Source organism: Amphibalanus amphitrite, unplaced genomic scaffold (assembly GCF_019059575.1).
Source record: "Amphibalanus amphitrite isolate SeventyFive unplaced genomic scaffold, NRLGWU_Aamphi_draft 000997F_arrow, whole genome shotgun sequence".
NCBI lineage: Eukaryota > Metazoa > Arthropoda > Thecostraca > Balanomorpha > Balanidae > Amphibalanus > Amphibalanus amphitrite.
This window is the reverse complement of record NW_024882491.1, coordinates 146,023-159,952: the sequence shown is the minus strand read 5'-3', so window position 1 is coordinate 159,952 and position 13,930 is coordinate 146,023. Positions and strand designations below refer to the sequence as shown.

Here is a 13,930-nt window from a genome sequence, read left to right as displayed (position 1 = left end):
CACGAAACAAATGCGCTAGATATGCCTACACTTTTCAAGCTTTTTTTCGTATCTTATGTCAAATTACAAAAAAAGAAATTATCTTTAATTAGCAGCATATTATTAAATTCAAAGATATATATTTGTTACATTTGAATCTATCATTGACAAAAATAAAGCATTTGCAAAAAACAAATGTTTTGTAATACTATATGACGTCATTATTGACTTAAAATTATTTTGTGCGCCTGCAAAACAATACATCGGTCTTGAAGCGAGATTGCGCACGAAGTGGTGGCTCCTCTTCTTGTCCTCTTCTCTCTCATCCATCACCACGCAAATTTGTTTTTATTTCAATTTTGATTTATAAGTCAAGCCAGGAGTGGTTGAGGAAGTGATAACCGGGCTTAAATACAAGAATTCGTGGCGACCCGTAAGCAAGCATAACCTTGAGCTTGTTCGTCGTTGGAGGAAGGCATACCGAATACAACCTACAACTTGAAAGAGCAAGATCAAGATACATCAACATTCACATGAGATTGAAGATGTGTTCTTGCCTCAACTTCTTTTTACCAAGCTCAACCTTTCTCAGAAATTGAAATTGAGGGCGATGCAGCAAATATTTATCTATTCCATTTCCCAAATCCACTTGTTTTCATAGATATGCAGCATACACACTTATGATGCTTGCTTGGGTCGGACAGAAACTTTGTCGACTGCTACGAAAGCCACCTGTTCTGGCTTTTATCTTGCTGTTGTCACTAATCTATTGTTTAATGAGCTTGCTTGATCAGGTGAGTTTGTTATGTCTGCTTTTATTTTTTTATGTTTAGAAATGTGTAAGCTTCCTAATATTACGGCTATTATTTTTCAGTTTAAGTACCAATGCTATGCTAAATCAAAATGGTAGAATTGGTATGAATGACTATTGACAAGTGAGATGCATGTTGGTGCTCCCTGTTGTGATGTGTAGGTATAATGATACATAGATTTATCATTTGAATTGACATCAACTCTACAATTCAATTCAAATTGACTTTTTTGTCACTAATTTGGATTCATTTTATTGCATGAAGGTTTTTCTTTTCCTCAGATTTATACTATCTAAGAAATAACACCTATGAGTAGACTAGATCTGTCCTGTGCATATTATAGTTTCATTTTTCCTGGTTATAACTGGTGATATGGCCTGATTGGCCTGTTTCTATGTTGTAATTGATAATTGGCTTATCATCAACCATATCTGACCTCACAAGACCAGACTATAGCAGACTGAGATATCTGTAGGCTGTGCAGACCACAGGGAATTTAGTGACCACACATCTTGTCTGTGTGACCTTGTCTTGCCTGTGTAATATGTTTTGTGTATGTTCAGTCTACAGGGATATGCCTGCTTAGAAGATCCATGTTTTTAGGTATTTCTGGGTGTGATTTGGCCTGATTTATGTCTGAACAGAAGACCTTGAGTCTGTCCATCTCTGACCTGGCCTGGCCCTCTGCCTGTACAGACTACAGAGGGTGTGTCTGTGTATTCTATAGAGCATTGCCATTCCCAGGTTGATCCTGACGGTCCTCTGTCTGTGCAGAGAGTCCTATGTCTCTCTAGGTATGTCCTGACATTAATGACACCCTTTCAGAGGCTGCTGACCCTGTCCAGCTCAGACCCAGATGACCCGTCCGCGCGCCCTCCGATCAACCCGTCTCTGATCCTGGAGTCGGTCCGCCCGGACGGCAACACGACCGACGATCCCGGCCCGGTGGCGCTCAGCTGCCGAAACTCAGTCCAGGGCATCGAGCTCATCGCCGACGACAGAGGTGGGCCGGCGGGGAGGGGGCAGAGGCGGGCGAGTAGGGGAGGGGACAGAGGTGGGCGAGTAGGGGACAGAGGCGGGCGGGCGGGGGGAGGGGACAGAGGTGGGCGGGCGGGGAGGGGGCAGAGGCGGGCGAGTAGGGGACAGAGGCGGGCGGGCGGGGAGGGGGCAGAGGTGGGCGGGCGGGGAGGGGGCAGAGGTGGGCGGGTGGGGGAAGGGGGCAGAGGTGGGCGGGCGAGGGAGGGGACAGAGACGGGCGAGCAAGGGTCAGAGGTGGGCGGGCGGGGAGGGGGCAGAGGTGGGCGAGTAGGGGACAGAGGCGGGCGGGCAGGGGAGGGGACAGAGACGGGCGGGCGGTGAGGGGACAGAGGTGGGCGGGCGGGGAGGGGGCAGAGGTGGGCGGGCGGGGGAAGGGGGCAGAGGTGGGCGGGCTGGGGACAGAGGTGGGCGGGCGGGGAGGGGGCAGAGACGGGCGAGTAGGGGACAGAGGTGGGCGGGCGGGGGGAGGGGACAGAGGCGGGCGAGCGGGAGGGAGGGGACAGAGGCGGGCGGGCGGGGAGGGGACAGAGGTGGGCGGGCGGGGAGGGGGCAGAGACGGGCGGGCGGTGAGGGGACAGAGGTGGGCGAGTAGGGGACAGAGGCGGGCGGGTGGGGGGAGGGGACAGAGGCGGGCGGGCGGGGGAGGGGACAGAGGTGGGCGGGCGAGGGAGGGGACAGAGGTGGGCGGGCGAGGGAGGGGACAGAGGTGGGCGGGTGGGGGAGGGGGCAGAGGTGGGCGGGCGGGGAGGGGGCAGAGGTGGGCGGGCGAGGGAGGGGGCAGAGGTGGGCGGGCGAGGGAGGGGACAGAGGTGGGCGGGCGGGGAGGGGGCAGAGACGGGCGGGCGGTGAGGGGACAGAGGTGGGCGGGCAGGGAGGGGGCAGAGACGGGCGAGTAGGGGACAGAGGTGGGCGGGCGGTGGAGGGGACAGAGGCGGGCGGGCGGGGGAGGGGACAGAGGTGGGCGGGCGGGGGAGGGGACAGAGGTGGGCGGACGGTGAGGGGGCAGAGGCGGGCGAGCGGGAGGGAGGGGACAGATGTTGGCGAGCGGGGGAGGGGACAGAGGTGACCGGGCGGGGGAGGGGACAGAGGTAGGCGGGCGGGGGGAGGGGACAGAGGCGGGCGAGCGGGGGAGGGGACAGAGGTGACCGGGCGGGGGGAGGGGACAGAGGTGGGCGTGCGGGGGAGGGGACAGAGGCGGACGGACGGTGAGGGGGCAGAGGCGGGCGAGTAGGAGTCACAGGTGGGTGTGCTGAGGTCAGGGGTGGATGTGGGGGTCAGAGGGGGAGTGCGCTGAGGGCAGAGGTCAGAAGATACTGGTCTGGCATCAATTACACTGATGCGGTGAAATAAATTATGTTGGATTATGTTGGATACTAATGATATCGGTTGACTGTGACAGACGGAGTTGAGCAACCCAAAGATGGAGCGTTGCTCGTTCCGTCTTTAACGCGGGATTTCCTACGCGGAGCAGTCCTTTCGAAATCAACTACAGACCTTCATTTGAAGTACATAGATAGAATGTATTTCCATGACGTATCCAAGTTTCGGCCACCGTCTCCGTTGTCGCCGCGCCCCTGACCGCCCCCCCCCCCGCCCCCCAGGTCACGTGTGTGAACGGCGGCACCTGGTGAGCACTGGCTGCTGCGACACGGAGATACCGTCCACGCGGCGCTACCAGTGTGACTCGTGCTCGGAGCATGGCTGCTGCAGCGTCTACGAGCACTGCATCTCCTGCTGTCTCCACCCGGACAAGGTAGCCGCCGACCGCGTCCCCGGAGTGACGTACTCAGCAGTGCACATACCGAGTACAGGGCACGGGGCGTGGTTCAGGACCGGGTCGAGCACGGGGCTGTTTATCGGACCGTAAATGACTCGGCTTTTGGCTTTGAGTGATGGCCTCGCCGCACTTTGTTCGCTTGTGTTTGTAATTTAATGAAGCATGACTTAACACTCGTGGTCGTAGGTATTGCTGAATTGCTGAATAGTTATGTGCGGTATGGTCGCGCGCACACCGCACACCGCACCGCACGAGTCGTCAGGCTTGCTTGGCTGTTTTCGTCTAACCCTCCTCGTTTCCGTTCCGCAGAAGCCGCTGCTGCACACGGTTCTCGGTAAGGCGTCCCAGCACCGGTACAACCTGGTCTACTCGTCCGTGACGGACCAGTTCGAGCTGTGTCTCACCAAGTGCCGCACCAGCTCACTGAGTGTGCTCCACCAGAACGTCTATAGGAACGCGCGCATGAAGTTCTGCTACGGTGTAATGGCGCCGCCGCTGGACAGGACTGAGTGAGTGAGCCGGGACTGCCCCGGGCAGAGCGGTGTTCGTGCGTCTGCGGCGACTGCAGGCAGAGTGATGGGGAGGGAGGGCTGGCCGCCATCGGGCTGCTGCTGCTGAAGGTACAAATCTCGCCGACCGCTGGACGTCGTCCTATAACTGTGCTGAGTGGCGTGGAGCACTGACGCCTCCTTACGCCGCTGGTCGCGGTCGGCTAATGAACTCCCAGAGACGGCGGCTCTGCGGTCTCTGTCCTGGTCACAACGCTGTGATGCCGCGTACCCGAGCGGCGGAGACCGTCCTCCGCTGCTCTGAGGACACCGAGTGGGTGCGCGGGGTCCGCCGCCCGCTGCCGTTATGAAGTCAGTGCCACGGGCCTCGATCGGCCTCAGCGGCCCCTCTGGTGATCGGTGCCAAAGTTTTACACGACACTCCCGGCCGCCTGCGCTGCGGGCTGGAGGAATGGTGCTGGTTTTAGGTTGAAGGTTCTTTTGTCGGCTGATCATGTCTGGTTCGGCGCCGCAGCCTTTCTGAGTAGAACCTCAATCCTACGCGTTGCGTCATTGCCAGTCGTCCCACGCACCGTTACGTCGTTTTTACACGCTACTGTAGAACATTCCTTTTATTCGGCGCAAGAGCTTATTTCGTTTTGCGACACTCACCACTGGTGTGTATGTTTGTGACCAGGCGATCTGCTGGGTTAACGTGGACTACTTGCGTGTAATGTGGACACTTCTGCTATTCGCACTGTTATCAGTTATCGAGCTGCGTGCAATCTCCGTTGCGGTACTGAACGTTTTAACCTGTGACTCGAGGTGATCTGGTAGAGACAGCCCCTGCGCTGCTCAATGCCCACTGCGATAATAAACATTAGAGTATACGTCATTACTCCCATGTCCAGTGCGATAATACACATATTGATGAATCTACAACTGTCCTTATGGCGCACTTTCCGTGCCCGAGCGTGGTTAGAGGTCCTGTTGGCACTCTGCCAGCAGCCGTCTGGCCTCCTGACTAGCCGATGTGTTAGTTATGTCTGGTCTGGCACTAATCAGTGATCTTGTCCCCACCGTCGGGTCAGCCAGGTGTCATCGCTGACCTGCGCCCGCTATCTGACCTGGCATCTCTGTTTTCTAATCGACCCTCGTCTAGTCAGTAAGCAGGTGCATTCTGCGAGGGTCTGCGCACGCTGCGACGGTGTCCATGGCCTTGTCTGTGACCTGACTTGGACGGTCGCAGTGGTGCACACTGCACAGGGTTCTCGACTGGCTGGTGGTGTGTCTCGACAGGGTTGGTCGGGGCACGATAGCCTGACCGGTCAACTTGGAGGTGTGAGTGGCACGCACGGCGAATGGTGTCAGTGTCTGGTTGTGACCCATCAGTGCAGTGTCGGTGCCGGACCCCGTAAGGCGCGGCGCGCGGCCGGTGATGGGCTCCTGCGGCAGTCGCCGGCCGTCCCCGGTCCTGGCCGACTCGTCCCTGCTCTCCGGCACGGCGTTGTTCCGCGCGCGGCCGCTGCCGGTGGCCTGGAGCCAGGTCCGAGTCACGGGCTACCCGCTGCACGGCCGGCCGGCGCCGCGGCGCGAGCACCAGCAGCAGCCCCGTCTGTTCGGCGTGCCGGACGGCGCCGGGGAGGGAGCGGAAGGCGGCGAGCCCCACCCGCTGGCGGACAGCGCCCGGGACAGCGCCCACTCCGCCCGGCCCGCCCGGTCGCCGACCTTTGACGAGCTCCCCACGATGGTGCTCCAGGAGCCGTGGACGCTCCAGGATACCATCTCGCTGGAGGCGCTGCCGCCACCGACGCCGTACGTCCGCGGCATCGACCTCGACGATGACGTCAGTCTAGAGGTGCCGGACGAAACGCAGCTGGGCGGCGCGAGCGACATCTACAGTGAGGATTCACCACATCAAGTTCCGGTTACGTCCGCTGCATGACACTGCTATCTAGAGGGCCGTCGCGAAGAAATTGGGAATGTGATAATCCACCATGAGATCGGCGAGAGTGGCGTTGTAAAAGTTCGAGAACACTGGATGGACTGTATTTTGCTCACTTGCAATAATCATCAATAACTATATGCGATGTCTCAACTTTCACTTTACTTACCTTATCAACTGAAACCCTGAACTACGAGTGTTGAGCTGATTTTGTACGGGTAGCGCCTAGACAGATATGCAGTAGGCACCGTTTTGGCTTTGGAGCTTTGATTGTTGCAGAGCTTGACATGGGCAAACTAGCTTTGACACTTGATTATGACAGCTGTGCAGGTGACTCTCTGGAGCGGACATTGAACCGGTCGGTCCTTGTCAAATAAACATCGTTGTACTCGCAGCATCCAGCGCTCATTCAACCGTCCGCCTAACGTCATCCAACCGTCTACCGTAAATGCGGGCGCAAAATGGTCTTTGTGGTTGGCGCGCCCTAAAGCCCTAACAAATAAACAAACAAGTAATCGTCTACTGTCAGCGACTCAGCCAGCACATCAAAAAGTCGATAACATAAACGAAGCTGATGAAGTGAAACGGCATTTGTTGCAATAAAAAACAATAATATTTATATATCTCCTTGTTATCCGGCTTTCACGATTTGTGCAATGCGGATGTTAATAGCTTTTCAGCACTTATGGAATTGTAGCCGGCCGTCCGTTCCGCTTTGAAGCTCAGTCGGCACTCGGTGCAAGTCGTCACGGCTATGCACCGTCGCTACCCAACACCGCCTCCCCCCCCCCCCCCCCTCCAGCGGTCGTCGGTGCGCCGCTGGCCGCCGCTGTTGGTGTGATTGTTTGAGCGTCGCCCAGTTACCGTCCTCGGGAGGGAGGGGCGGGTCGGCGCCCCGGGCGACTCGGCCGGGCTGTCGGCTGGCTGCGGCCGAACCGGGGAGCCGCGCGGTGGACGCCAGGTCAGGTGTGACGGACGGGATCGAGAGCAGCGATGGGGGCAGAGGCAGCGCCTGGGGCGCCGGCTCAGCCGGACGCGCTCTTCACGGAGCCGTGGATGGCCAACTGCGCCCAGCAGGTCAACTTCCCGAACCCGGCCTGTCAAAAGGTGAGCCGCCTGGCACATGCCAATTGCCAAATGGCCTTACGCAATAGCTTATGCATTATGCAATCACTGCCTGCCGCCCTTTGGATGTTATGTTTGTTGGTTTGAGGTTGTGGGTATGGGGCACTTTCGTGCAAGGGGTGGGCACTTCCATGCACCCCGCAAAGCTCGAGGAATTACCGGGCATTACCAGAAATTTACCAAAAGAACAGGCGCGTAACCACCACTGGGGACCGGTCCCCAGTAACTTGTGGGTTACTGGGGACAGTCCCCAGTAAAACCAACGACCTTCTCAATTTGCTTGAATAGCCAAATATTGTCTCTAAATCGACGTGAAGAGTAATATGTAGTCAACGGAAGACAAAACTATGGATGTTTTGTTTAGCCCGCGCCCGAATGGGCCTCTCAGCCAGCTTTGCCATGGCGGGGGCCTTTTTGGCCACACCAGATCATCTCGGAAACTAAGCAAGCTATAGAAAGACGCAGTAAAAAGCAACATATAGCTTGCTACAGGATCTTTCATAATTATCTAGGAAATTTTTGAGGAAGTAACCAAAGGTAAATTTTTACGAACTTTTGTTCCCGATTTTGACAGCTTTTCACACATCGGTACATATACGTAAGTCGGGAACCAATAGAGCTGCAGTGCTGCGGGAAATCGCATTCGATAGCTCTTTCAAAGGTCATTATGAATAATGCTCTCAGATTTGACCTAAGGTCAATGGTTTAGCCTCCAGAGGCAAAAACTATCAAAAGTTGGCGTTTTTGCGGAAACGGTTTTTGTATCATAACTTTTGACTCCAAGCTTGTATGACGCTGATTTTACCGGTATCGCGTTTGTCTCGTCGAGACGCGTCTAATGAACATTGAAACTTTTTATGTAGTGAGGTCACTTGACCTGACCTGGTGACCTGACCTTAACCCTCGCCCGCACATGGGGGGGGGGTGGTTGCCACCCCCCCAGGCAGTCTTTCTGCTCTGCACAACATTTTTAGAGCTAGAAGGCTGATTTTTCGTATAGCTGCTCGTCTATCCTTTCTTGATATCCACTGAAAATTTCAAGTTTCTGTGATGTTTGGTTTCGGAGATATGACCTTGTTTTTCAGGTCATGTCATGACCCAAATGGCCAATTCTCAACATCTTGCGTTTGCCATGGGCCTTGTGAGCTTTTGACACCCTGATTTCGGCCTTTTTTGCCAGTCTTACCTCCCACCTATCATGGAACATGTTGTTCGACGATGTACAGGGGTCAAGATCAGGGTCAAGGTCAACCTAGGTCATCTAAAATAATTGCGTTTTAGGCAAGCTGAATTTACTTTTTGTGAAGTTTTTTGACTGCATTTTTGGTAAAAGCTTCACAGATCATGATTTCATGTGATATGGACCCAAAAACAATCGGTGCACACATCAGTATACACACAGACACACACAGACATACAAACACATGTAATTGACCTTGACCTAACTTGACCTGAAATGACCTCAGCAGCAAAATTCTGGTCGGATAGTGTGACAAAGAGGTTCTAGCTGGCTTGGCACCAGAAAACAGCATCGTCATCGGTATTTGATAAGCAGCGCACTTGATATCCAACGGTGACCCAAAACAGCAACATTTTTTAGTTTGACCTGACCTGGAAGGTCAATGACTGACCTGAGAAGGTAAAACTGGGTATCATTGGATTCGTCTCTTCCCAAAGAATCTTTTTGGTCTTTACTGCTAAGCTCTATCTCCAACAGGAACGAAATGGCGCGGGGGGTGGCAACCACCCCCCCCCCCCCCCCATGTGCGTTCTAGGATGGGAAAATGGCATGTGCGGGCGAGGGTTAAGTGAGCTGGGTCTGAAATTTTCACAACCTATGTAGAAAAGATGAATGAAAAGGTGTGCCAAAAACGGCGGCGGGAAGCGCCGCCGTTTTTGAGATATTCGCGAAAAACCGTAGTTAACCCCGGACCCCCCCCCCCAGCGTAAAACCGTAATAAACCCCACCGTAAACCCCCCAGCAGGGCGCGGGTTTTAAAATCGTGATTCGAAGTGACATACCGATAATGTTATCAACCAAAGTTGCGCATACTTGGCCATTGCGTTTGGACGTAGGTAATTAATAAGACCAGTTATAAACGGCACCTGCTCAATAAATCAATCATACCTGGGCGGAGACCAGATAAGCAGCATTGTGAGAAAGGTTTTAGAGGCTCTTGCGACCAAGAATCACTCAAAACACCATGTAATTAATGAGCGACATGCATTGCACCTTCACGTGCACATGCACCTTCCGCGAATACACATCACCGCTGTTCAAAGCGTAGGTATGCCCAGGCACTTTGGCTGCGTGTGCAACGGGAGAGGAAGGGGGGGAGGCTATCAAATTATGTGTCTGTATCTCGAAGGTTAGAAGCTGGAATATGGATTATGCATGACAGGTTGAATAATGATGTTAGCAATAAACTGATTTATGCAAAAAGAAAACATAATACAAAAATGTGTTTTAAAACAAGCAAAACTTCGTTTCACAGAACGTTGATCACGAAAAATATATTTAATTTATCGGTACAAATATGGGTAGCTGATTAAAGCACACGGTAGACGATTTATAGAAAGCATAGGTATTTGTTCCGACATATCAGGGCCTATTTTAACATGTTAACTGGGGGGGCAAATGCCCCCGCACTCAACAGAATTGCCCCCCTAGTCGTCGAGATTTGCCCACTATAAAAATGGGCATAAAGGAACAGGGTGACAAACATACTACGTAACTACTGTGACTTGTTTTGCAATGGATGTCAAATGAGTCAGTCTGTAAGTAATGACCAGTGGTGTATCTAAGGGTGGGTCATATGGGTCATGACCCCCCACCCTCTTGGGGCCCGGGGACACCACAGGCCTGCCAGGGGCACCACCGGCCTGTCAGGGGCACCACAGGCCTGTTGGGAGCACCATCAACCTAGCAAGAGCACCATAGGTCTGCCAGGGGCACCACAGACCTGCCAGGGGCCCCACCGGCCTCGCAGGGGCACCACCTTGGGCCTGTCAGGGGTACCACCACAGGCCCGCCAGGGGCACCATAGGCCTGCCAGAGGCACCATAGGCCTAGCAAGGGCGCCACGGACCTGTCAGGGGCACCAGAGGCCTAGTATGGACACCACATGCCTGGCAGGGACACCACCGGCCTCGCAGGGACTGGGACACCTTGGGCCTGTTAGTGGCACCACGTGCCTGTCGGGGACACTCCAGGCTTGTCAGGAGCACCACAGTCCTGTCAGGGCCCAGGGGCACCACCGGCCTCACGTGGACACCACCGGCCTCGCAAAGGCATCATGGGCCTGTCAGGGGCACCACGGGCCTGTCGTTGGAACTTCAGGCTTGTCAGGGGCACCACAGTTCTTTCAGATGCACCGGCGGCCTAGCACCATGGCACCATGTTTGGCCGAGGTCGCGATTCGGCGTATGTCGCCTCGCATTAGCCGCGCGTTTGCAGTCTTTTCGTGGTTTCAAACGTTCAAACATGGGATATGATGTAGCTCCCATGCATTAGGGTGGGTGTCAAGATCACCGGAAGGTCAGGTCAGATCATTTACCTTTGATGACCTCGGTTCACATTTTCGAGTTTTATATGTTTCTACTTTCTAGGCTAGTTTTTGGAGCTGAATTCGAATTAAGCAACCATTTGACCATTTACGAAGTAGTTTTGGTGCCTTCGTAACATGTTACGAAGCTGTCAGAGGCGGTTGCCACCTACTACAAATACCCGGCAAAACCCTTACTGGTTGACCTGACCTGACCTGACCTGGCCTAAATGCATGAAGACATCATCTATGATCATAACTAACATGATATTCGTGATCAGCACCCCGAAAAACCATAGCAGCCACTCTTTACGACGCTCTAACAGGTCCCGATTTTCCCGACTTTTGGGTCAATGACCTGACCTGGAAGGTCAACCGATGACCTAGGACCTTAAAATTGGGTATAATCGGCTTCCTTTTATCAGGGCAACACGGTCGTTTTTTCCGCGAAGCTCTAGCTCGATCAGGGGCGAAACGGCAAGGGTGAGGGTCCAACGGACCCCCCCCCCCCCCTATACGCTCGCTACTGGAAACACCAATACGGGCGAGGGTTAATGGATTATTAAAGACAATTTTCCAGGTTGCCCCCCCCAGTCAAATTCCCTTAAAATAGGCTCTGCGACATATAGGTACTACTACCGGTCATAAAATGATGTTAGTGCCTACACCAGTGATGAGGTTTATGCAAAAACTTGGTGTGCTTTCAACATACTAAATATACATTCGCATTAATTATTTGCATCGTTCACCGGAATACCAACTGGAAAGGACAATATAGCTAACATAGGAAGTCAACACCAAATTTGCAATTAAAATCCACAAAATTATCATTTGTTCGGTATTGCTGTTCTTTATGCAGCGTCAGTATTTTCACTTATATAAAAATCAAAACGTCCGTATGTATGTATGTGACGCGTCCGTCACGCTTGGCGGGCTATTGCTGTGGAACGGTGCGGGCTACCGGGGTGAAATTTTCGACGTAAGTCAGAGGCGTGCATCTGTTTGTCGTATCAACTTTTCGAGGGGGTGCGATCGGCGGTTTGCACGTGGCGGGCGAATCTTTGCGGGATTTTGGGCCGCGGCCGGCGCCGAGCAGTGAGCACGTGCCGTAGGCTCAGTTTCTTCGCTTGCAAAACTGAGCGAAATCAGAGCCGGCAGGTCGTTGACCTTTGGCAATGAATACCGGAACAGAGCACCGCCGGCCAAGAGGAGACGCCAAATTTATTATTGCAATTACTCGGCCGCTACTGGGCCGATTTTAATGAAAATTGATTTATCACGCTGCGCGTAATGCTGTCCCTCTAGTTCACTTATATAAAAATCAAAACGTCCGTATGTAACGCGTCAGTCACGCTTGGCGGGCTATTGCTCCGGAACGGTGCGGGCTACGGGGGTGAAATTTTCGACACAAGTCGGGCGCGTGCATCTGTTTGTTGTATTAAATTTTGGAGGGGTGCGTGCAGCGGTGTGCACGTGGCGGGCGCATCTTTGCGGAATTTTGGCCGCGGCCGGCGCCGATCAGAGAGCACGCGCATTAGGCTCAGTTTCTTCGCTTGCCAAACTGGGTGAACTCAGAGCCGGAAGGTCACTGACCTTTGGCAATGAATACCGGAACAGAGCACCGCCGGCCAGGAGGAGACGCCAAATTTATTCTGGCAATAACTCGGCCGTTACTGGGCCGATTTTAATGAAAATTGATTTATTACGCTGCGCGTAATGCTGTCCCTCTAGTTACTTATATAAAAATCAAAATGTCTGTACGTATGTAACGCGTCCGTCACGCTTGGCGGGCTATTGCTCCGGAACGGTGCGGGCTACGGGGGTGAAATTTTGGACTTAAGTCGGACGCGTGCATCTGTTTGTTGTATTAAATTTTGGTGGGGGTGGGTGCGGTGGTTTGCACGTGGCGGGCGCATCTTTGCGGGATTTTGGGCCGCGGCCGGCGCCGAGCAGACGGCACGTGCCGTATAGGCTCAGTTTCTTCGCTGCAAAACTGAGTGAAATTAAAGCCGGAAGGTCACTGACCTTTGGCAATGAATACCGGAACAGAGCACCGCCGGCCAGGAGGAGACGCCAAATTTATTCTGGCCATAACTCGGCCGCTACTGGGCCGATTTTAATGAAAATTGATTTATTACGCTGCGCGTAATGCTGTCCCTCTAGTCTCTTCTAAAAACTATTTTATCCCGAACAGCGTATTGACTTGACTTTTAAGGAACAAATAGACAATGAAGTCTCATGCCAAGCTATATACCTATTTTAAAAGGATTAAAAAACTCTCTTGAAGCCTGAACGTATTGATGCTGTTTTTATGTTAATATGAATTTTACAACAAAAAAAAACTTAGTTAACTTTTGCCTCAAATGCTAACAAAACCCTGCAGGTGAGGAACTATCGCCTTAACTTTTCCGTCCTCAGGCATTTACGTAGACATGTGGGGGAAAAGTTTTTATCAAACTGAGGTTCTGCAAGGATCTATAATAAAAGCTGATGAAATAGATAACGTTGCAGGCTTCGACTTAAACTCGTTTTCCTACCAAAACCATTTCTTAATGGATTCTCAAAAAAGCAAAAGATGATCATACGACTATGCATGATAACGTTTCTTAATTCCTCGAAGACACATCTCACGGACTAGACTAATTGTAAAATAGCTGGGTAAGTTGACAATTGACATGGCTAGCCATTGTGCTAGGTGGCATTCATTTCTGCCTTTTACTAATATAATGGTGTGCTGCAAGATAAGTCGCATTCCTGAGTCTAATTTTACACAACACAGGCATGCAGGCTGCAACTGAGGCTACTGCTTCCTTAGTTTACGTCGCAAATGCCATGCCGGGAGGGGGTGCATTTTTAGCTGGTTGGGTGTTTTTAGAAGATGCGGGCATGTCCGGTCATATGCTCGTTTATACGCCCCCCCCCCTTCCCTCCACAGCTATGGAGGATACACAGCCCAAGCTCAGAGCTGAGGAGTGCCATTTCTGCAAGAACCTGTCTCAGGGCTCAGATATGGCAAAAATGTGATTATCTTGAGCGTTGAGCATTGTGCAAACTCCTAACACTTTTTAATATTTTAATTTTAAATCAATTTTTTAGTTTAGAGGTTCATAACGGCGTAGGTAGAGCTAGGCACGTAACTACCTGTAACACTTCACCTACGCAGCATATACCAATACAACTCTGGTGCAAAAGTTAAGAGGTGTTTGGCATACCCACCTCAT

General features: G+C 52.7%; 2 protein-coding genes across 2 annotated transcripts in view; both read left to right on the top strand.

Moving 5' to 3' along the window:
• Positions 1-282: 282 nt before the first annotated feature.
• LOC122369007 (SREBP regulating gene protein-like) lies at positions 283-5,036 on the top strand. The gene is made up of 4 exons (XM_043343361.1): positions 283-773; positions 1,617-1,794; positions 3,431-3,582; positions 3,916-5,036. Exons 1-4 carry the CDS (start codon positions 660-662, stop codon positions 4,117-4,119), a joined length of 648 nt encoding a protein of 215 aa, XP_043199296.1. The 5' UTR covers positions 283-659; the 3' UTR covers positions 4,120-5,036.
• A 1,942-nt stretch (positions 5,037-6,978) lies between these two features.
• LOC122369000 overlaps positions 6,979-13,930 on the top strand; it is a 109,488-nt gene continuing 102,536 nt past the window's right edge. Inside the window, exon 1 of the mRNA XM_043343354.1 lies at positions 6,979-7,146. Within this exon, the coding sequence (XP_043199289.1) occupies positions 7,033-7,146 (114 nt within the window). The 5' untranslated portion in view covers positions 6,979-7,032. The remainder of the gene's footprint in view (positions 7,147-13,930) is intronic.

What these genes read in the sequence shown, in the direction of transcription:
- LOC122369007 (XM_043343361.1), top strand. Translation starts at nt 660, where the DNA reads ATGATGCTTGCTTGGGTCGGACAGAAACTTTGTCGACTGCTACGAAAG. An exon ending in GCTCATCGCCGACGACAGAG is followed by an intron (nt 1,795 to 3,430) that starts GTGGGCCGGCGG and finishes CCCGCCCCCCAG; the next exon opens with GTCACGTGTGTGAACGGCGG. An exon ending in GCTGTCTCCACCCGGACAAG is followed by an intron (nt 3,583 to 3,915) that starts GTAGCCGCCGAC and finishes TCCGTTCCGCAG; the next exon opens with AAGCCGCTGCTGCACACGGT.